General features: G+C 41.2%; 1 protein-coding gene across 8 annotated transcripts in view; it reads left to right on the top strand.

Annotated features, from left to right (window-relative positions):
* The window catches only part of ALPK1 (alpha kinase 1), a 125,945-nt gene extending 103,565 nt beyond the window's left edge, over positions 1-22,380 (top strand). The window contains exons 1-11 of one of the 8 annotated variants that reach the window (XM_034671364.1): positions 374-669; positions 1,849-1,935; positions 3,131-3,207; positions 4,087-4,314; positions 6,603-6,707; positions 7,641-8,288; positions 10,878-12,342; positions 14,804-14,957; positions 19,006-19,168; positions 20,389-20,575; positions 21,743-22,380. In XM_034671364.1, coding sequence (XP_034527255.1) covers positions 567-669; positions 1,849-1,935; positions 3,131-3,207; positions 4,087-4,314; positions 6,603-6,707; positions 7,641-8,288; positions 10,878-12,342; positions 14,804-14,957; positions 19,006-19,168; positions 20,389-20,575; positions 21,743-21,942 — 3,417 coding nt within the window. In that variant the 5' untranslated portion in view covers positions 374-566 and the 3' untranslated portion in view covers positions 21,943-22,380. Of the gene's footprint in view, positions 1-373; positions 1,561-1,848; positions 1,936-3,130; positions 3,208-4,086; positions 4,315-6,602; positions 6,708-7,640; positions 9,754-10,877; positions 12,343-14,803; positions 14,958-19,005; positions 19,169-20,388; positions 20,576-21,742 lie in introns of those variants that run through there. The other 7 variants (XM_034671365.1, XM_034671362.1, XM_034671367.1 and 4 more) reach the window with 7 other exon arrangements.
* Positions 22,381-23,865: the final 1,485 nt, after the last annotated feature.

The following is a 23,865-nucleotide window of genomic DNA, read 5'->3' as shown; positions in this document are numbered from 1 at the left end:
TCTTTCTTTCTTTCTTTCTTTCTTTCATAGTCCTGTTCACAAAAGAAGACATAATGTTTTACAAGGGTTTGTCCTTACTTCTCAAGCCTTATTCTATATGAATGAATATATATATGTGTGTGTGTGTGTGTGTGTGTGTGTGTGTGTGTGTGTAAATCTAACTGCCATTTCAGATACTGTACAACTTCCCACTTTACCGGTTCCTGGAAATGTCATCTTTTCTGTTCACTTTTGTGTATGATGTAGTTATTGATTTTAAATTTTATTTTTTTTAAGATTTATTTATTTATTTGCAGGAGAGAGAGGGCAGAGGAGAGGGGAGGGGTGGAGGGAGAGGGAGAATCTCAAGCAGACTCCCTGCTGAGCAGAGAGACTGACGTGGGGCTCGATCTCACAACCCTGAGATCATGACCTAAGCCGAAATCAAGAGTCCATCACTTAACCGACTGAGCCACCCAGGCGCCCCTGACTCTAAATTTTAAAATAGAATGTTTCCGAGAAAGGTTATGTTCCCTGTTATAATGTGTTAATCTTAAAGCCTAAACTACTAGTAGTATTGAAGGCACATGTTCAGAACTAATTGTGTAGCATTTGGCTGCTTCTTTTCAGGGAAACTTTTAAAAGCAGAGTATATCCTGAGCAGTCTAATAAGCAACAACGGAGCAACAGGTAAGGTGCTTTCATATCTTCACAACGACCTTCACCTGCAGTATCTACTGGAGTTCTAGTTTAAAAGCAACTGAATGACCTAATAGTTACTCTACACTAGACGTCTCCAGAACTCCCTGAAATTTGAGTAGCAAATCATTCAAACCTTCAGATATCTTGTCTGAATTTCTGGACATTAAAGTCAATAAGTTTCCCAGTAAATTGAACACAATTTCCGGAGATTTTTAATCCCAGTGTGCTTGGATCCAAGGTTCCCAAGCTCCTTGAAACTTGTAGACATTTCCAGTGGGGAGGCAGTTTGGAATACAGATATTGACCATACACCCCTCATTTATGGCTACCATCACTAACCTATGATATGCACACATCCCATCTTCCATACCACACACACACACACACACACACACACACACATGCTGGGATTAGAAGCTCAGGAGAATAGAGAACATGATGTGACACAGAATCAAGGAGGATGTGATAATGAATTTGACTCTATTTTTGGTGTTTGACCACTGACACTTTTCAGGCCCCAGCCTTCCCCCATCCACATTTTCCCATAACTGGACAGGCTGGCGGGGGGTGGGGGTTGGTTTGGTTTAAACTCACTAATCAATAAATTGAGCATACCTTGTGGGAGACTTTACCCCAGCCCCAGACCCCAATCACAATAAAAACCAAAGCCACTCACCACTCTTCACTCATGTCAAATGGACCAGCTTGGGTGCCTGCCTACTCTCCTCAAAAAGCCTCATTACATGAGTACTAAATCTTTTCATACCTTCTTGGTGTGCACGTGCAGTCATCAGTCTCGACCTCCAAGCCAATTTTGGGTGGACCGGAAGGAGGAGCTGTTCTCCTCAGGAACCAGAGGGAAGCGGGTCCCAGGCAGAGGTAACAGCAAGACACAGCTCCCATGATAAGGAACACAAATGAAGTCGGTGCGGCAGGACATAGTCAGTTGGGAGAGGCGGAGACCAGACAGGAGTTCATTTCTGTGAAGCCTTGTAGGTTACAGCAAGGAGTTGGGACCTTTCCCTAAATGTAGAGAAAAGATCATCTCTTGAATCTGGATCACATGTGCTCATGAAGACTTCTGTAAAAATGGTTTCATTTCACCAGGCTATTTCCTTGACAATTCAAAGCTAAAGCCACTTTGCTTTTTTCCCTCTTTTGTTGTAGGTACCTGGCTATATAGAAATGAAAGCGACAAGGTCCTGGTGCAGTCAGTCTGCATACAGATCAGAGGGCAAATTCTGCAAAAGCTAGGTACGGTCATCAAACATTCGTGCCTCTCAGGGCTCATTTACAAAGTCTGGCTGCGAGATTTTACCGTGGGATTTTCTTATTATATCTGGTTACAATTACTAATCCCCACTTCACTGAGTTTCCTCATCAAAAAGAAAATGGCATTTAAGATCCCAGGAGTGTTATGAACATGAATAGAACAAAATATTTTCTGTCGAGTTTTGTTAAAGAAATATACAGTTGTACAGTGTGATGTTAACCCTAGGGTCCTCGGTATTATTTCTGGCTTCTAACTTTCAGTTCTACAGGACTCCATGTGCTAGAGTGACACCTTATTCTACCCCACCCCAACACCTTACCCATTCATTCCTCAGAGGGCATTCCTGAGTTTGTCAAACAAAATTTATAGAATACAACTGTGCTTTAAACTGCATGGCCCCACCCCTGCTGTTTCCATCCCAGCAAGCCTGAGTGCTCTGCCAGCAGTCCAGGAGAGGGCTCCTAGCACTGTCCCCAGATCAGGGCAACCTGAACACTGGGGGTGGGGGTGGGGGTTCCCAAGGAGGGGTCCTGAGGAGGGAGGAACACAGGGCAGAGGCTCTGCTGTAGGTTGGAGGGAGGAGGGGGGAGATATGCTGAGAGGGAGGAAGGAGCCCCTGGGACCCCTGGGGCCCCTGAGGCCCTTCCCTCACCTGAACACTGAAGACTTTAAAAACCAACGAAAAAGCACTGGGTATTATATAAGACTGATGAATCACAGGCCTGTACCTCTGAAACCAATAATGTATTATATGTTAATTAATTGAATTTAAATTAATTTTTTTTAAAAAAAGGAAGAATAAAAAGGAGCTGTAGGTGCTCAAATAAATAAATATGCAAACTAAAGTGTTTGAAAAATTTTAACATAGAATGGTAATTAGTATTCTTGTAAATAATGGAGTTAATTATTTTTATATTCATATATATTACATATGATGTACAATAATTCTTACTGTTTCTCTGTGAAAGGGAGGAATTATCTCTCTTAAACCAACTGGAAAAATAGGTTGCTGTTTTTCCAGCAGATTTCTGTCTGCTGATTGCTGTCAATATAATTCAACCCTAAAATTTCCTACAAGGAGCCAGTGAATCTTCTTTCTGTATTAGTTTGCAAAGGTATTTTCTAACACAATACACAGACTCTAGCGGTGTGTCCTGTCTCCCCCTGTTTTTCCAGGGATGTGGTACGAAGCAGCAAAGCTAATCTGGACCTCCATCATAGGGTACCTGACACTTCTGCAGCCAGATAGAAAGGTGGTGTATCTAGTGCTTTTTTTTTTTCCCTTTCCTACATTTGTCTTTGGATGATTATCTCCTTATGGCACAATTCAGTGTATCATTTGTCAAGTTTATTGGTTCTATTTTTATCTATTCTGCCTGGGCATAGGACCAGGAACATTTGGTAACTTCCTCTTGTATCTTGCCCCGTCCCCACTCACAGCTAGTTTCCTGGCATGTAGTTAGTGTTTTGGCATTCATTTCTAACTATCTATTTATGAATTTATTTTTTGGATCCATTCATCTATTTATTTGATTACAGATTTAGCCTTTACATGATTCCACAGGTTGAGATGGCCAAGTTGCTTATATGTAAAGTCGTTTTCCTTGAGTCGAGTGGGCAGGCTTCAATTAATTGTTTCTGGGGCATCTTTATCCAAGAAATTGAGAGGCAGCATTCGCTTTCCTACTTGATGTTTTCATTCTCTGTACCTCTGCGGGAATATTCTCCTTGTTAAGTGGAACACTGTGTTATCTCATTTCCCTGAGCTGTGTCAGCAGTGCCACTGCCTGCAATCCGTTTACGACACAGAATGGGACACAAGGACTCTTGCTTGAGCCAATTCTTCAGGCCTAGCAGTACAGGGAAATTAGTGTTGACAGTCCAGTAAATCCCAACTAAGAAATAGTTGTGTTTACATTAGGACTGTGTCCTCAGGATGTGATGATCTTTCAAGCCCTGTGGCATCTGGTTTAGAAGTATTTCCACTGTCAGAATAGCAATCACAATTAGAATAAGAAGCGGCAGTGCAATAGTTCATATGGAGGACTGATCGTTGCCTTTAAGCCTTGAGATGAGAGCAGTAATTGACCATAAATTCCTAATCTGTGTTTTTTGTTTGTTGTTTCTTACAGGGTATTTCCACATCACTAGGTATACTGGCAGACATCTTTGTTTCCATGAGCAAAAAAGATTATGAAAAGTTTAAAAACAATCCACAGATTAACTTGGTAATTATCACACGTCAAAACCACAGTGCAGAGTGGTATCACCTTACAAAACTGCCAGCGTTTTTGGTGATTGGTACATCAATCTCGTTCTCTCTCCAGGAGTCAGGGAGCACAAGTGTCTCCCCTTTTCGGGTAACATAAACAATCCTGGGCACAATTCCTGTGTTGTCCTATTTGGCTTTATTATCTTAGCACCTAGCACAGTACCAGACATACAAGGGTACTAACAAAAAAAAAAAAAAGAGACAAGTGAATGAATGAATGAATACCATCGAGGTGATAAATGCTTTGAATTCCACTCATTTCCTTTCAAATCATCACAAAAATCATTTCCACACTTGGGCTACCTCAGTGATAAGGCAAAGGGGTAACAATTTTTAAGATTTTATTTTTTTAAGTAAGCTCTACACCCAACATGGGGCTCGAAATGACAACCCTGAGATCAAGAGTTGCATGCTTTACTGACTGAGCCAGCCAGGTGCCCCAAAAGGGTAACAATTTTAAAACTTTAATTACCTTCTCTTCAACTCAGAGCATCAGTCACTTGTCTAGGTTCTTATTACTAATACTTACGTATTCCTTTACAACTCACTATGTAGGAGTCATATAAAACCCTATGAGGTAGGTAGAGCAAAATGTATCGTTCCCATTTTAGAGAAAAATAAACTGAGGTCCAGAGAAGCTAAGTGNAAAAAAAAAAAAAAGAGACAAGTGAATGAATGAATGAATACCATCGAGGTGATAAATGCTTTGAATTCCACTCATTTCCTTTCAAATCATCACAAAAATCATTTCCACACTTGGGCTACCTCAGTGATAAGGCAAAGGGGTAACAATTTTTAAGATTTTATTTTTTTAAGTAAGCTCTACACCCAACATGGGGCTCAAAATGACAACCCTGAGATCAAGAGTTGCATGCTTTACTGACTGAGCCAGCCAGGTGCCCCAAAAGGGTAACAATTTTAAAACTTTAATTACCTTCTCTTCAACCCAGAGCATCAGTCACCTGTCTAGGTTCTTATTACTAATACGTATTCCTTTACAACTCAATATATAGGAGTCATATAAAACCCTATGAGGTAGGTAGAGCAAAATGTATCGTTCCCATTTTAGAGAAAAATAAACTGAGGTCCAGAGAAGCTAAGTGAGCTGTATAGTTTGCACACCCAGTGAGAAAGAATACTAGGAGCAGAACCCAGGTCTCTGACGGTCAAGAGCATTAGCATAGCCATCGAACTGTCTCCTGCACTGCACTGGTACTGAGAGGTTTAATATCATGAAGATTGCCATTTTCATTAAATACTAAAGTGACAATAGTAACCGTTTTTAGTAGTGATTAGTGTGGCATAATTTAGTAGTGATTAGTGTGGCAACTCATGCAGCTTGCTGCTGGCAATCTGAGTCTTAGCAGAATGTTGCTTTTGCTGTCAAACCAACATACAAGAAAAGAGTTGTTAAATCCCTTGTTCGGTGAAGTTGTCTTTGAGGATTGTTTAAAATTATAAACTGCCAACGTGTGTGGTTGAGCATGTGACTCTTGATCTCAGGGTCTGAGTTCAAACCCCATACTGGGTATAGAGCTTACTTTAAAAAAAAAAAAAAAAGGTTAAATTAAATTTTTAAAAAATTGCAAACTGCCTCCCCATCCTGAACCTCCTTGTGACCCTTTCCCGCTTTATTTTTCTCTGGAACACTTATCACCATGTCAGATGCTCTGCATTGTACTCATTTTNACTTTAAAAAAAAAAAAAAAAAAAGGTTAAATTAAATTTTTTAAAAATTGCAAACTGCCTCCCCATCCTGAACCTCCTTGTGACCCCTTCCCGCTTTATTTTTCTCTGGAACACTTATCACCATGTCAGATACTCTGCATTGTACTCATTTCNTGTACTCATTTTGTGTATTGACTGACCCCCTCCCCTCAATAGGAAGTAAGCTTATTGCAGGCTCACTGTCTGCTATCTCCTTCATGTCTAGAACAGTATTTCTAGGATGAGTGAATGAGTCTTAATTGCTGTGAAATTATACATTAAACGGCTCTTTGCCAAGAACAGAGCAGAAATCATCAGCTAATCTGGCTGCAAAATATGCAGTTTCTGTGAACAAAGAGTTGCACGATCCTCCAGAGAAACTTGTGTCAGTTATTCTGTACCGGCAGGCGTTGTGAATTTTTGCACACATTAGGCCCTCTCTGGGGAGGGAGGGGGGATGGATTGTGTGTGGGTGCTGGGGGAAAGGACACTCAGCTCCCTAGGGCCTTTTGAGCCACTTAATTCCTTGGCACTGTTCTGAAATAGTTATGATGAGGGGCAGAGTGTCCCTCAGAATCCTGAAAGAAAAGCAAAGGCAGTTCATAGCCTGACTTTTGCTAATGGATAAATAATTGTCAGTATGCCACTTGGCCTCCTGTTTTTTCACAGGGTTTGCTGAAGGAGTTCGACCACCATTTGCTGTCAGCTGCAGAAGCTTGCAAACTGGCAACAGCCTTCAGTCCCTACACGCCCCTCTTTGTGCTCTCGGCGGTGGTAAGCCAAGGGCAGCCCCTCCCTGAGCCTCTCCCCAGTGAGGGAAGTAACCAGTGACAGGGAAGGGACCAACCCAAAGTGGGCTTTGTGCACATCATTAGATAATTGTGATCAGGCCTTATGTATGGAAAGGTTCTATCAGTCAGAGTAGTGACATCCTGGTGGAAGCTAAATTAACTTGGCCTGAGGGTATGATGTGGTCTGCCTTAGACCAATGGTTCCCCAAGCACATCAGAATTCCCCAAGGAGTCTTTTCAAAATGCACATTCCTGGTCCACCCTAGATCCACTAAATGCAAATCTCTGGGATAGGTACCCAGAAATCTTTCATTTTGAAATAGTGCCCAGGTGCACAGAGGGATTTGGAAGCCATTACTCTATTGTTTTGACTACTATTAAATAAATGATGTTTTCATATACAGCAGCCTTATTTGCACAGAGAAGATTACTCTGTCTGCATCCCATGTATAAAACTCTGTTTGCTAAAACTAACAACAGCAGTAACAGCAACAACAAATTTATCATCTTTGATCAAAAAGTGTCAGTCCTGGGGCCCCTGGCTGGTTCAGTCAGAGGAACATGCAACTCTTGATCTCAGGGCCATGAGTTCGAACCCCACATTGGGTATAGAGGTTACTAAAAAAAAATAAACTTCAAAAAAAAGATCAGGCCTACAGCAAGATAGTAGTTAGAGCTCATTTCTTACCCCCTCATGCCAACCAATCACATACATCCCAGTCCCTTCTCCTGATTCACCAAAAAGACTTTAGGTCCGTGACTCAACACTTGATTATATATTTTTCTTAGAATATCTGTGACACGTGTTTATTTTCCTATAATACTTCTAATGACTGTCCTCTAGGAATGAAGATTTCCTGATTGACTTCCAGCTTCTAATTCAGTTGTCTGATTTTGTATTTGGTATTTTCCTCAGAATATCCGTGGCACATGCTTGTTGTCATATAGTAGTTCTAAGGACTGTCCTCCAGAAATGAAAAATTCATATCTGTGTGAAGCCAAAGAGGCCTTCGAAATTGGCCTCCTCACCAAGAGATATGATGAACAGGTTACTGGAAAACAAGAGCTTCACAGTCTCCTCAAAGCTGCTTTCGGCCTTACCACAGTGCACCAAAGACTTTATGGGGAGACGGAGATAGTCCGTGCAGCAGGTCAGCTCTGTAATGAAGCTATGGGAAAGCTGTACAGTTTCAGTACTTCCTCTGGAAGTCAGGAGAGAGAAGCTCTCTCCCGGCAGGTCTTGTCTATTATCGCCCAGGTAAAGGATCATTTACAAATTCAAGTCTTCTCAAATTTAGATGGCAAGTCTTATGTTCCAGAGAGTTTCAAGCATGGGTTGGATAAACCCATCTTGTATGGGCAAGTGGATTTCCAAAACATCCTTGAAGCCTATTCACAGCACCATACTTCAGTGTGTGAAGTATTTGAAAGCTCTTGTGGAAACAACAAAAATAAACAGAAAGATACAGAAACAGGAGTCTGCATCACTACTCTAAAAACAGAGACAAAAAACATAGACACTGTGTGTACTACTGAAGACCAATCACATTTTGAAAAAGGCATGGTAATATCTTCCTCCCAAATGGCCAAGAATAATCAGGAGAAACTCAGGAGGATAGGAAGGAAAAACTGGCCCCATTCTGATGCTTTTCGAGTCTCCTTGGATCAAGATGTAGAGACTGAGGTTGAGTCACCAGACCACAGCCAGGGTAAAGGAGCTGTTTTGAACAAGTCTCTGAGTGACAGCTGTTGCTCTAGTTCTTGGAGCAAGTTATCAGGGGTCAGTTCTTCTACAAGCTGGGAGGAAGTGAGTTATATCGATGAAAGGTCAACCAGAAAAGAGCCTTGCAAAGAAGACCAGCTTGTGGATACTCAGTGTTCCACTGCCCTGTCTGAAGAACTCGAGATTGTTGAGGACGGCAGAGCTGTACATCCACTGTCTTCAGAGCTTCATGGTCTCTCTCTCCAAGGGTCCAAGGATGACAATTTAGAGTCTTCTCAAAGTCAGCTACACAAAGACATGCCCTTGACAACCTTCTGTCCTCCTAACACAGCAGGCATGTTCTTGGCCTCTGGCGCAGGGCTGTTAGAAGGAGCTCCAGAAGGTCTACAGAAAGTCAGAACCATGGGATCCGGAAACACTTCTGCTCATTCCAGACCTTTGTTTGGTTCTGCTTTGTCCTCTTCTGATTCTGGTTGGCCCAAGAACATAGCCACATATCCTTCGGTCCGAGAAGAAGAAACCTTTGAACTAACTGAATTTCCAGAAATCAACTGTGATGCCAAAGACAGGCATGGGGAAGAAATCAAAAGAGGCACAGGCCTTACATTTAAAGATAGCCCCTCTGGGGTTGACCCAGAAGGAGAAACAGAGGAAAAAGAAGAGGATATGCCCTTAGACTCTTATGTAGTCATGGAGGATTCTCTGGGCAAAAGTTCTATGATGGCATGTAGCTCTTTCACTCTTCATTGGCCTGTTCAAAATCCTGACTCAGGAAAGAGCAGAGGCTCAGTCAAAGAGCAAGACATTGACCCTGATGCATCCACAGTGGATGAGGAGGGCCAACTGCTCGACAGCACAGATGTTCACCCCACAAGTGGGCGTGGCTCTTCTAGCCTGTGTGCTCTGAGGCAGCTGCATAGTCAGGGGGCTGAGACCCTCGACGCATCTGTAAGCAGTAACATTGCCTTACCTGATCTTAGCAAGGACTGCACTACCACAGAGGAAGGAAACAAACCAGGAAACATACTAAACTGCAGCCAGAACTCCAGCTCATCCTCGGCGTGGTTGAAATCATCAGCATTTTCCAGCGGTTCTTCTGAGGGGGACAACCCCTGGTCCTTTCTGAATTCCAGTGGCAGTTCTTTTGTTTTGTTGCCAGGAATGATAAGGCAAGAGATCCTAGAGGCTCGAACCCTGCACCCTGATGACTTTGAAAAACTCTTGGCAGGTGTGACGCATGATTGGCTGTTACAGAGACTGGAGAATACAGGAGTTTTTAAGCCAAATCAACTCCACCGAGCACACAGTGAGTACAACCTTTCAGTAGGTACAGCCTCAGGAAGCCTCTGTGTACCTTTGGGGTCCTCTGAAGAGCTTGATATGTAGATCACTTAAAACTCAAGACACAGACCCCTGTTATGCTTTGTGAATATACAGAGAAATATGTACTTTGGGGGTTTCCCTCACTCTTGGTGCGGTGGACTCTAATGGTTGCGAAGACTAGAGGCGTACTCAGGCCACCTCATATACTGGGGGCTTGTTATGAAGATACACAAGGCAGTAAGGCAGACAGGAATCTTACAGGACCAAGGAACAGTTATCAGTCAGGGTTTAAAACAGCTCTGCGTGTCATAGCCACTCATCTTCTGTCTTTTCCATGGATTCTCATTATCAGCCAGCTGATTTCTGTTTTTTCCCCATTCAGATTCTAGGTGGCAAAGTTTGACCTAGTTAGACATCACTCTTCTGGTGGGCAGAGATTTTTACACCTGTCCACAAGGTTTCTTTCCAGCCATTGGATTGAGCAGGTGCCCCCTACTATTGCAATCAGCAACTATTTCTTGCTTATGGAACAGCCCAAGGTCACTTATCATAACAGGGAGCCTGAGTTGGGGCCACGCGGTAGTCAATGTGTCTATTACAGCTTAAAAGTGGTGGAGAGACTGGGAAGAAGACAAAAGAAAGCTCTTCTCTTAGCCCAGAGGATCACATGGTAGCACCCTCCAAGTTACTGAAGAATTATTTGAATGAGACAAAAGAAACAAACTTTGTGGATTGCTAAGCACTGGATACTAAAGTAGCAGTTCCCTGGGCGCCTGGGTGGCTCAGTTGGTTAAGTGTCCAACTCTTGATTTCAGCTCAGGTCATGATCTCAGGGTCCTAGGATCCAGCACCCTGAGGAGCACAGCATCAGGCTCCGTGCTCAGTGGGAAATCCGCTGGAGGATTCTCTCTCTCCTTCTCCCTCTGCCCCTTCCTCCACTCGTGCACACACTCTCTCTCTCAAGTAAATAAATAAATCTATAAATAAACGATTTAGCTAATTAATTAAGTAGTAGTTCTTAATCTNATCACTACTCTAAAAACAGAGACAAAAAACATAGACACTGTGTGTACTACTGAAGACCAATCACATTTTGAAAAAGGCATGGTAATATCTTCCTCCCAAATGGCCAAGAATAATCAGGAGAAACTCAGGAGGATAGGAAGGAAAAACTGGCCCCATTCTGATGCTTTTCGAGTCTCCTTGGATCAAGATGTAGAGACTGAGGTTGAGTCACCAGACCACAGCCAGGGTAAAGGAGCTGTTTTGAACAAGTCTCTGAGTGACAGCTGTTGCTCTAGTTCTTGGAGCAAGTTATCAGGGGTCAGTTCTTCTACAAGCTGGGAGGAAGTGAGTTATATCGATGAAAGGTCAACCAGAAAAGAGCCTTGCAAAGAAGACCAGCTTGTGGATACTCAGTGTTCCACTGCCCTGTCTGAAGAACTCGAGATTGTTGAGGACGGCAGAGCTGTACATCCACTGTCTTCAGAGCTTCATGGTCTCTCTCTCCAAGGGTCCAAGGATGACAATTTAGAGTCTTCTCAAAGTCAGCTACACAAAGACATGCCCTTGACAACCTTCTGTCCTCCTAACACAGCAGGCATGTTCTTGGCCTCTGGCGCAGGGCTGTTAGAAGGAGCTCCAGAAGGTCTACAGAAAGTCAGAACCATGGGATCCGGAAACACTTCTGCTCATTCCAGACCTTTGTTTGGTTCTGCTTTGTCCTCTTCTGATTCTGGTTGGCCCAAGAACATAGCCACATATCCTTCGGTCCGAGAAGAAGAAACCTTTGAACTAACTGAATTTCCAGAAATCAACTGTGATGCCAAAGACAGGCATGGGGAAGAAATCAAAAGAGGCACAGGCCTTACATTTAAAGATAGCCCCTCTGGGCTTGACCCAGAAGGAGAAACAGAGGAAAAAGAAGAGGATATGCCCTTAGACTCTTATGTAGTCATGGAGGATTCTCTGGGCAAAAGTTCTATGATGGCATGTAGCTCTTTCACTCTTCATTGGCCTGTTCAAAATCCTGACTCAGGAAAGAGCAGAGGCTCAGTCAAAGAGCAAGACATTGACCCTGATGCATCCACAGTGGATGCGGAGGGCCAACTGCTCGACAGCACAGATGTTCACCCCACAAGTGGGCGTGGCTCTTCTAGCCTGTGTGCTCTGAGGCAGCTGCATAGTCAGGGGGCTGAGACCCTCGACCCATCTGTAAGCAGTAACATTGCCTTACCTGATCTTAGCAAGGACTGCACTACCACAGAGGAAGGAAACAAACCAGGAAACATACTAAACTGCAGCCAGAACTCCAGCTCATCCTCGGCGTGGTTGAAATCATCAGCATTTTCCAGCGGTTCTTCTGAGGGGGACAACCCCTGGTCCTTTCTGAATTCCAGTGGCAGTTCTTTTGTTTTGTTGCCAGGAATGATAAGGCAAGAGATCCTAGAGGCTCGAACCCTGCACCCTGATGACTTTGAAAAACTCTTGGCAGGTGTGACGCATGATTGGCTGTTACAGAGACTGGAGAATACAGGAGTTTTTAAGCCAAATCAACTCCACCGAGCACACAGTGAGTACAACCTTTCAGTAGGTACAGCCTCAGGAAGCCTCTGTGTACCTTTGGGGTCCTCTGAAGAGCTTGATATGTAGATCACTTAAAACTCAAGACACAGACCCCTGTTATGCTTTGTGAATATACAGAGAAATATGTACTTTGGGGGTTTCCCTCACTCTTGGTGCGGTGGACTCTAATGGTTGCGAAGACTAGAGGCGTACTCAGGCCACCTCATATACTGGGGGCTTGTTATGAAGATACACAAGGCAGTAAGGCAGACAGGAATCTTACAGGACCAAGGAACAGTTATCAGTCAGGGTTTAAAACAGCTCTGCGTGTCATAGCCACTCATCTTCTGTCTTTTCCATGGATTCTCATTATCAGCCAGCTGATTTCTGTTTTTTCCCCATTCAGATTCTAGGTGGCAAAGTTTGACCTAGTTAGACATCACTCTTCTGGTGGGCAGAGATTTTTACACCTGTCCACAAGGTTTCTTTCCAGCCATTGGATTGAGCAGGTGCCCCCTACTATTGCAATCAGCAACTATTTCTTGCTTATGGAACAGCCCAAGGTCACTTATCATAACAGGGAGCCTGAGTTGGGGCCACGCGGTAGTCAATGTGTCTATTACAGCTTAAAAGTGGTGGAGAGACTGGGAAGAAGACAAAAGAAAGCTCTTCTCTTAGCCCAGAGGATCACATGGTAGCACCCTCCAAGTTACTGAAGAATTATTTGAATGAGACAAAAGAAACAAACTTTGTGGATTGCTAAGCACTGGATACTAAAGTAGCAGTTCCCTGGGCGCCTGGGTGGCTCAGTTGGTTAAGTGTCCAACTCTTGATTTCAGCTCAGGTCATGATCTCAGGGTCCTAGGATCCAGCACCCTGAGGAGCACAGCATCAGGCTCCGTGCTCAGTGGGAAATCCGCTGGAGGATTCTCTCTCTCCTTCTCCCTCTGCCCCTTCCTCCACTCGTGCACACACTCTCTCTCTCAAGTAAATAAATAAATCTATAAATAAACGATTTAGCTAATTAATTAAGTAGTAGTTCTTAATCTCAGCACCATATAAGAATCCCCTGGGGGGGTGCTTTTTAAAATTTCCAGTGCCCCACCCCTGAGATTCCAATCTAATGGGCCTGGGGTTTGGATCCAGACATCAGTATTTTTAAGAGCTCTTCAGTGAGTTTTTATAAAGACAATGTCAGTAACTTCTGCTTCAGGGTATTCCGGTGTTCTGCCTGCTGCCTTGAAGTCAGACTGAAATACAGATCATGTTGTCATAAAAAGAAGCAAAATGTTCTACTATGAGAGGGTTTCCCTATTCACTATTTCCTTTTTAGGGATTGTGTAGGTTCAGAATCACATATGTTAGAGTTAGGCTTTATTGTTATGCCTATGTGCCAATTTGTGGGTGAAAAGCCACATGCACATGATCTCAAACCCATTAGGGGAACATTATTATCCCCAGCAGACAGATGAGAAAAACAGAGAAAGCCCAAAGTTGAGGAAACAAAGCAAGTTATACATTTCCTCCATCTTCCTTCCCTCAGTTCCCTGCCCTTCCTATGAATGTGTGCAAGCAGCTCACCTGTTTCCATGCCCAGCTTCTCTGACCGAGTGGCTCAACCCTGGCCACTGTCGTCCCAGCCTCCAGTCATCTCCCACCCCAGACCCAGAACCTTGAGTTTATCTTACTTAAGGTATTTTCTCTCCTGAGTCTCCTGTTTCTTCACCCATTATCACCACCTAGATGCAGGAGGTCCTCGTTCGCTTCCTTTTAACTTGGATCCCAAAATGTTGCATTTCTTCCTCAGAGTTCATGTCTTTCCCCTCAAAGAAATGCTTTCTTGCTAGCAGTGTTCTGCCTTTCCTTAAGGTGGGGACAGTTTTTGCTTTTCCTTCTTATCTTTTCCTTTTTTGATTGAATAGCGTCTTTGTATGGTGGCTGTATTTTGTCAAGTGATTCCTGGACTTTCCCAACTTAAACAAAACGAGAAAATTCAGGTGCACTTTAATAGGTAACTATGATTTCTGGAGTTGCCAGGAGTCTCTGAGGTAAAGTTATTTCATTTATTTCTATCTGTATGGTCTGGCACCAGTAGCAGGCTCATTATCCGGGCCCCCCAGATGATTAGAAGAAGATGCGAGCATATATCACTCTTCCAAGATGGTCTCTGGGGCTTTGCTGTTTAAAGAGCCTTTGTTTTCCACCATTTTCTTGCGGAAACTCTGGCCTTATCTTCATCTTCATCAAGCCAAAGAGTTAGTGAATCTTCGTTACATTTGCAAAGCTTTACTTTATTGTACTTCACTAACTTTGTACTAGTCGTCATAGAAGGAGCTGAAATTTGAGAAAATGTCTAAAGCTGACGATTTCAGACAAGCTGGACTAGGATCTGTGCACTTCGTCTTTATTCATAAATTGTAACATCCCTTTGAAAATAACATCCATTTTTATCTTATCTTTTTTTCCAGATGCTCTTTTATTAAAATACTCTAAAAAATCAGAATTATGGACAGCCCAAGAAACTGTTGTATATTTGGGGGACTACCTGAATGTGAAGAAGAAAGGCAGACAAAGGAATGCTTTTTGGGTCCATCATCTTCATCAAGAAGAGACTCTGGGGAGGTATTTCTTTAAACAGCTATATCACTAATGCAAAATGGGCTACTTATGCCCTTTGGTTAATTCATCATTTATAAGATTTTGAAAGAGCTGGAAAACTTAGCCACAATGTATATTTTCAGATTCCTACACCTTCCTCCTCCTCATTAATTAACTAACAGTAGTTACCACACACTGACTAACATTATGTCAGCCATTTTACATGGATGTACATAATGTCCAACCTCTCAGGGAGACATTGTTACCCCCATTGTAAAGATAAGAAACATGGAGTTTCTGACTGTATGGCAGGACAGGGAGCCTCAAACACTCCCAGTAAAAATGCTGACAAGAAGTCTAGTTCAACTATGAAAAACACACTTATATGTAAATAAATGGGTCTGCAAAAAAGGTAGGGAAATCCTTTGAGGCTAGGGATGAAGCATATCCAGGATGTAAGTGCATACTGAGCCTTTAAGACGCCGCCTGTAGAAGTTTTGAGTGGGGTGGGATGAGGTGGCAGCTAGTGACCAAAGTTACACATGTAAGGGCGTGTTTAGAGACCAACCATATAAAGCAGGGATGCAGGAACAGCTACATCCTCAAGGAAAAAGTTATCTTAAAAAAAAAAAAAAAAAACCCATGCCCAGGTGCCTGGCTGGCTCAGTTTTTTAAGCGTCCAACTCTTGACTTTGGCTCAGGTCATGATCTCAGGGTCATGAGATCGAGCCCCGTGTCAGTCTCCCTGTTCATCCGAAAGTCTGCTTGAGATTCTCCCTCTCCCTCTGCCCCTCCCCTGCTCTCTCTCTCTCTCAAATAAATAAATAAATCTTTAAAAACAAAACCATCCCACTGAGGTAAACACCTGGAAAATTTTTTGTGTGGCTAGTTCTGGATGACAACTTCAAGCAAAAACACACCTGAAAAAATTAGTCACCACAGGTGGTCCCCATTGGGTTTGAGGCCAAATTCTACATCATCTGTCTATTTAAAAAACCTATAAGCCAAGAATTTTAAGGTGGACCTGTTTTTTATCCAAATCCAAATAATGTAGAAATAAATAGGAAGAGAGGAAATGAGAAAGAGTGAGAAATTGGGTGATTCTTAAACAGTGGAAGTGCATTTCTTAAAAACGTTGTTGATGATCATCATGATAATAGAAACATGTAAATATACTTACCAAATATATATGTGCTAAGTCTTACTTTAAGTGATTTATATACTAATTTAATTAATCATCACAAAACACTATGAGAAAAATGCTATTATCCCATTTTACAGATGAGGGAACTGAGGCATAGAGATGTTAAGAAACTTGCCCCCATCACACATCCAAGTGATGAAGCCATGTGTAATGGGGTGAATGAGTTTTTTAACAGCTCTGTAACTCCAGCCTCAAATTCATATGGTGAAGTCCTAACCCACAGTACTCAGACTGTGATCTTATTGAAATAGAGTCATTGCAGATATAATTAGTTAAGATGAGGTCATACTGGAATAAGGTGGGCCCCTCATCCACTGTGACTGATATTCTTATAAAAAGGAAATTTGGAGATAGACATGCACAAAGAGAATACATGTAAAATTGTAGTTATGTCACCACAAAGCAGGAACCACCAGAAGCCAGGAGAGAGGACTGGAAAACATCCTTCCCTAGTGACTTCAGATGGAACACGGCCCTACTGACATCTTGATCTTGGACTTCCAGGCTCCAGACCTGTGAGAGAATCCATTTCTGTTGTCACTCAATTTATGGCACTTGGTTATAATAGCCCTAAGAAATTAATACAGCAAGAAGCATCATAGGAGGATCTGAGATGGGAAATAAAAGAGAGAATAAGAAATATGGAAGATGGAGTGAGAGAACCCAATACACATCTGATCAGAAAAAGATAAGAGAGCAAATAGAAAAGAATTACTATTTGAATAGATGATAACTGATAATTTCCCAGAATTGCCAAAACACATTAATCTTCAGATATGGGAATCACAGTGAATCCTAAGTAGGATAGAAATGGAAGGAGAGAAATGGAAGGAGGGAAGAAACAAGAAAAGAAGGAAGGAAGGAAGGACAGCAGACGATCATAAATCCACTTCTAGCTATATAGTAGTAAAACTTTCAAACGCCAAGGACAAAGAAATAATCTTAAAAGCTGTCAAAGAAAAAAGAGTTTACTGTTAACAAATCCTTACTGAAGAAAAATGGTCCCAACGAAATGGCATAAGATGCCAGAAAGAATGGGCCTCTGTTCCCAGAGAGATGATCCTGTAACTAGTGCTGGAGGGCCTCTAACAGAATGTTTGGGAAACGCGGCAGTACCAGGGTTTGCTCAAAGTTCTGAACTGACTCAGAGCTCCCGGGGGCCCAGCGGTCCGCCCAGAGCAGAAAGGCCTGAAGCACTGGCAGGACACGCCTGTTACGACAACTGCTCCTCTGCTGGCTGCTTTCTGATGCCATGGAGGTTCCTCTTCTGCAGTCTCCGCTGTTGGATTGCTTTTTTTTTTTTTTTTTAAGATTTTATTTATGTATTTATTTATTTATTTATTTCGAGGGAGAGAGAGCGAGCAGGGGGAGGGGCAGAGGAAGAGGGAGAGAGAGAATCTCAAGCAGACTCTGCATTGAGTGCAGAGCCCAGCACCAGCTTGATCTCACAACCTGACTAAGGTTATGAGTTAAGATCATGACTTAAGCCGAAACCAAGAGCTGGATCCCTGACTGAGTCACCCAGGTGCCCCTCATATTTTGTTTCTGCTCCCCAGGAGTCTGAATGGCCAAAATTGCAGCCAACTTAGATTTCATTATCCTACTGGACTCAGTAATTTCTGGAGTGTTTTCTGTAGTTGAGGTCTGTAACTGACAATTCCCTTTGATTTTTGGAGGTCACTCTGGACACATGCAAATTACTCATAAATTCACACCAGCTTACAGCAAATACAACCTACAGTAAAGTGTGATAGTTACTGTTTTGCTCTTTTCAACACTTAATCATTTACTGCCTCATATCTTCTGTCTCCAACTGTGCATTAGTCCTTGAAATATACAAATCATATTTCACACTTTCTTCAAAACACTCAGGACTAGCACAGGGCTACGCACATAATAGGTGATGATGGAAACAAGTATTTGTACAGATGAAGGAATCATATAAGGAAGGGGTAGAGGAAGGCATCAGATTGGTTAATTGACCTGTTTAAGGCCACATTGCAGGTAGTAAAAGGTCTGGTTGCAGAGTCTGTACTTTCCAGTGTCCCTCCTGGCGTCCTTGGCTCACCAAGGAAGTCTGGCAAACTGCAACATTAACTGGACACTTTCTCTATAATCAGCATCATCCTGGGTCAGTGTATCAGACAGTGTTCTTCAGAAAAACAGAACCAAGAAGATGTATATATATATATATATATATATATATAGACGAAGAGTTATTGTCAGGAATTGGCTTTCATGATGATAGAGGCCAGAAAATCTCAAGATCTGCAATTGGCCAGCTGGAGACCCAGGAGAGTTAATGGTGTGGTTCCAGGCCAAAGGCCAGCAGGCTCAAGACCCAGGAAGAGCTGATGTTTCAGTTCAAGTCCAAAGGCAGGACAAGACCAGTGTCCCAGCTCAAAGGCAATTTGGCAAGAGGAATTCTCTCTAACTAGGGAGAAGATCAGTCTTTTTCTTCTATTTTTTGTCCTTCAGCTGATTGTATTAGGCTCATCCACATAATGGAGAGCAATCTGCTTTACTCAGACTATTGATTTAAGTGGAAAATTCATCCAAAAACAACCTCACAAAAACACCCAGAATTATGGTTAATCAAATATCAGGGCATCCTATGGCCAAGTCAAGATGGCATATAACATTAGCCATCACAGTCAGTCAACATGAATTCTGTTCTCTTGTTCAGGAGGCTCTTACAAAATTATTTGAGTCATGAGGTAAGTCAAGATAATTAATATTGGCTGTCCAAGGTAGAGAAAGAGTAACGTCTTTCAAGCATTTTTGCATATCTCCTTTGGTCTCTGCTCTCTTACTCTGTGATAAGATCACTTTCACATTTCTTTTGTGTGTGTTTTCCTCTGGTCATAGATACGTTGGGAAAGAATATAAGGAGCAGAAGGGGCTCTGGTGCCACTTCACTGATGTGGAACGACAAATGACTGCACAGTACTATGTGACAGAGTTTAACAAGAGACTTTATGAACTAAAGATTCCAACACAGATATTCTATATCCCATCCACAATATTACTGGTAAGATTAAAGAGAGCGGAAGTTTGGTTAAACAAGCCTTGAGTAGCTATTAGGTTACATTTTTGGTAAAATGCAGTAAACTCAGTCACCAGACTCTTTCATCTGCTTCATCTGCTTAGAGAGACATACAAGAGCTGCAACTTTCTAGACCCTGAATACATAATTTGGACCTTCCAAGTCACCCTGTTAATTTAGTATCTGGTCCCACATGGTCAAGTTAGCATTCTTAGTATCCTTTCCTTGTGTACTGTTTGTATTTTCAAAGAGAGAAGAAGGACCCTAAAGGTGATATGTAGTACAAATTATACCCTCAAAATGATGCATGAATTCCCTGTTTTACATCTGTACATCCTCGCCCCTGGCAACCAAGTAATTACTAAATCATAGCTTAAACACCTTTAATAAGGAAAGAGAATTATTCCCTTTTCACTTTCAAATAATTCTAGTTGCTAGGAAGTTCTTAGATTGAGCCCAAATCTGTCTTCCTCTGATTTCTATCTAGGAATTGCAGCTCCACGTTCTGGGGCCATTGAGACCAATCTGTTTTCACTAAGATATCTCTTTAAATACATAAAGGCAACCATCCATCTCCACTGAGTTTTCTCTTATTTGGATTAAGAATACCCTGCCTTCCCAAATATGTTGGATCCTTAGCTCATTCATACCTAAAGGATTTTTTGTTTTACTTTGGCCAAAAACATTTTTTGACCCGTATTTTATTACTACCAATAATAGCTATCATCCGTTTTTCACTTTTTTTATGTCAAGCCCTATGCCAGGCATTTAACACATTGACTCCAACCTTTGAAACAACTCAGCAAAATGGATCATACACACAAATACTTGAATTGATATTGCAGCCCAGCATTCCAGGGCATGATCTATCTACGTGTCCTGACGAGCTAGCTCCTTAGGGTAGGTCACTTCATGGCCTTATTTTAATGAGTATTTTAATAAAAGAATAATAATTATAGGTTCTGTTATTTGCCACATTAAATGTTAAGCACTTTACATGCATTTTTCTCATTTAATTTTTTTTAACAATGCTCTAAGGTAGCTATTATGATAATATCTGCTTTACAAATGAGCAGACAGTAATCTCCAGAAGTAACAGAGCTCCTAATTGGCAAAGCCTTGGTTTAAAGTGAGGCCTGCCTGACCCCAGAGCCTGAGGCCTTCCCAGCCATTATGGTATATTGTCTCCCGTTTCTATTTTTCAGATTTTGGAAGGCAAGACAATAAAGGGGTGTATCAGTGTGGAACCTTACATACTGGGAGAATTTGTAAAGCTATCAAATAACACGAAAGTGGTTAAAACAGAATACAAAGCCACAGAATATGGCTTGGCTTATGGCCATTTTTCCTACGAGTTTTCTAATCATAGAGATGTTGTAGTCGATTTACAAGGTATGTGAAATTAGGATTTATTTTTTTGTGTGTGTTACTCATATGTAAATGTGAGGTCTTGTAACTAGCTCTTCTGGTCATTATTTAATAGATTGTTCAGTGCCTAGGCTACAGTTTGTAATTAAATTAATTGATTTTACTGTATGTAGCAAATAATGTCTGAAAAAAAATGTCTAAAGCTTCTACAAGGGTCTACAATGTCACATAATCAGAAGATCTGGCTCACATTCTGTTGGGGTTAATTCTGGAGCAAATCTACAATGGCTTTTTTAAATTTCACATAAGTATATTTGAATGATGTAGGTTTTTTAATATTGTGTGCTTTAATATATGAAAGTCTTTCTACTCTTTTCTTCAGCCCTTTACCTTTATCACAAGTGTGATACTAGGTTTCATAATGGGGCCATTATGGAATGGAAAGTTGTGTGTACTCGAATCTGACTTTTTAAAATTTTTCTGCATTAATATTTTAATTTTATTTCAGTTCATCTAATATTTTATTTACCGGAATTATTAGCCAATACTCTTCATTTAAATGATAAATGAGGTTTATTATAACTATTCTTAGTAATGATTCCATGACCATCCCCCAAGATTTTCTCTATCCCCCTTCCATAGCATTTATCATCATTCTCTGTCATAGTATATATTTTTACTTACTTATATTGCTTATTAATCTGTCCCACTTCACCAGAATGTTACCTTAATGAGTATAGTGATTTTTTACTCACTTATTCATTGCTAAATCCTCAGTACTCAAAACAGTGTCTTGTATAGTGTGTATGCTCAATAAATATTTGTTAAATGAACAGATGAATTAATGGGTTAGGCACTAAAGTGACTTATGAATCATAAAAGAAATATTCAATATATTGTGATCTTCGTAATTAAACTGAGTACATTTTATTGCTCTCTAATTCCTTGAAAATTGGTGGTCTAGGTATGTCATATTTGACAAATTTAATTACCCAATGTTCGGTTTCCCTTTGTAAACCAATAATTGGAATACGCAATACCAAATCCCTTAACAAGAACTTATTAAACATAAACCTCAGTATAACTGATTTTTTAAAGTATCTCTTTAAGTATATACATTTTATGTTTCTGAAATACTTTACTGACATTTATAGAGGCTTTAATTCTCACACATACTTATTTCTCTTGTAGGTTGGGTAACTGGTAATGGAAAAGGGCTCATCTATCTGACAGATCCCCAGATTCACTCTGTTGATCAGAATGATGTCACTACCAATTTTGGAAAGAAAGGAATTTTTTACTTTTTTAATCACCAGCATGTGGAATGTAATGAAATATGCCATCGTCTTTCTCTGACAAGACCTTCAGTTGAGAAACCAAAAAATTCATAGACTATCTGGTGTGGTAATGGGGTAGGTTTAGTGCTGCTTACCTGTGTGGGGTCCTCCTCTCCTTCCAGCATGCACAGTATGGCATAGCCCGATCCCCTTGGGCTTAGGCAGGGCCACTGAAACTAGTTCTAGCCAATAATTTGTGAGACGCATTGTCAAGTATTAATTTCAGGCCCATATCTCATTGCCAGTGCAAGATGCTGTGGAATTACTTTCCCTCTGCCACAATTAGCAAGAATATTAGCACAAGTCCTGTAGTGAGGGCAACCTGGAAAAGGCCCCCATCGTGGACACAAAACAGATGAGAAATAAACTTTAGTGGCTTAAGCCATCGAGATGTTGGAGGCTTATGTCACTGTCTATCAACGCTGATACTATGGGTGTTTTTCTTATTGATTTAGGAGTTCTCTGTATGTATTAAAGAATTCAGGACATTGTGATATGAGTTCCGGTTTTTTTCTGTTTGTCTTCTGTCATTTGAGTTTGTATGAAACTTTTTTTCCATGCAGAATTTACTTTATACAGTTGAATTCATTAATCTTTTATTTTATGGCTTCTAGGTTATACGTCCTATGTCGATCCTCCCTACCATGGGTTTTTTTATTTTTAAAGTATGTTTCTAGTACATTTACATTTGCAAAAGGTATGAGGGAAGAATGGTGCGTTTTAACAGGCTCAACAGTCCACTCCTTGTACCAAACAGATCTGCTTCTTCACACAGGTGTGGGGAGCAGCTCATCCATGATCTTGTTAAAAGAAACTTAGAAAAAGGATATTGGTGAGGTATTCCCTTACTGAGGTTGGTCTTTGGGGATGCAACTGGTTTTCACTCTTTCCCTTATCTACTATTCATTCTAAATTTCCCTCATTCTTACGTATTGCTTCAGCAAGTCTTAGTCACGTAGCAGGTGGTGTGACGCAGACTATGTACGTGAGGTTTCTGTATACTTGATAGAGCTTTCTCAGTTTGGGGTTACTGCACCAGTCTGTCCACAGCTGCAGCTGGAGCAAGTGAGAACCGTTACAGATCTCCTGCTGTGGGGTGTGCTTGACTGACTCTCCAGCTTCTGCCCCTCTGGATCACAACGAAGTCATGCTCCCCAGAATGCTCTCAGCCAGTGACTCAGCAAAGGCCAGGAAACCAGGCTCAGAATACTTCAACAGGTGACTGTACACGTCTTTCCAGTGGCCTGATAAAAAGCCTTCTTAACACTACGTTGTCATCTGACACTCTTCCTGCCCAGTCCTCCTTTGCCCTCTCCTTCCACTGGTACCACACCTGCATATCCCTGTTCCGACTGCTTAGCCTTTTTTTTTTTTTGCAATAATAATAAAATTTATTTATTTATTTATTTATTGTAGTTAAGGTAAGAATTTTTTTATACAATAATTTTTTATTATATTATGTTAGTCACCATACAGTACATCCTTAGTTTTTGACGTTAAGTTCCATGATTCATTATTTGCGTATAACACCCAGTGCACCATGCAATACATGCCCTCCCGGCTGCTTAGCCTTTAGAGTCATTTCTCCCAATAAATGCCTTGAATGTCTAATCCCTTTCAGCATCTGCTTCCTGAATACCCAAACCAACATAAGTTTCTTAAAGAAATGGAAAAAAACTTCATCCTATTAACAAAGAGGGAAAATCATAGCATCTCAAAAGATGCAAAAAAGGTCATTTAATAAAATGAAAATCAATTCATGGTGAAAAGTTCTTTGCAAACTAAGCATAAAGGAAAGCTTTCTAAATCTGATAAAGGGATTTTTAAAAAAGCTTTTTAAAAAAGAAACAGCAATATCATAATTAACAGTGAGGCACTTAACTTTTTCCGTTTGAGAAAAGGAATAAGACAAATTTACTCACTATCCACTATTAACATTTGTGAAATTGTAAAAATACATATATTGCTCTCTGACCC

This window comes from Ailuropoda melanoleuca, chromosome 11, assembly GCF_002007445.2.
Source record: "Ailuropoda melanoleuca isolate Jingjing chromosome 11, ASM200744v2, whole genome shotgun sequence".
In the NCBI taxonomy this organism is placed as follows: Eukaryota; Metazoa; Chordata; class Mammalia; order Carnivora; family Ursidae; genus Ailuropoda; species Ailuropoda melanoleuca.
Note: the sequence above shows the minus strand (reverse complement) of the source record. Positions and strands in the feature narration are given on the sequence as shown.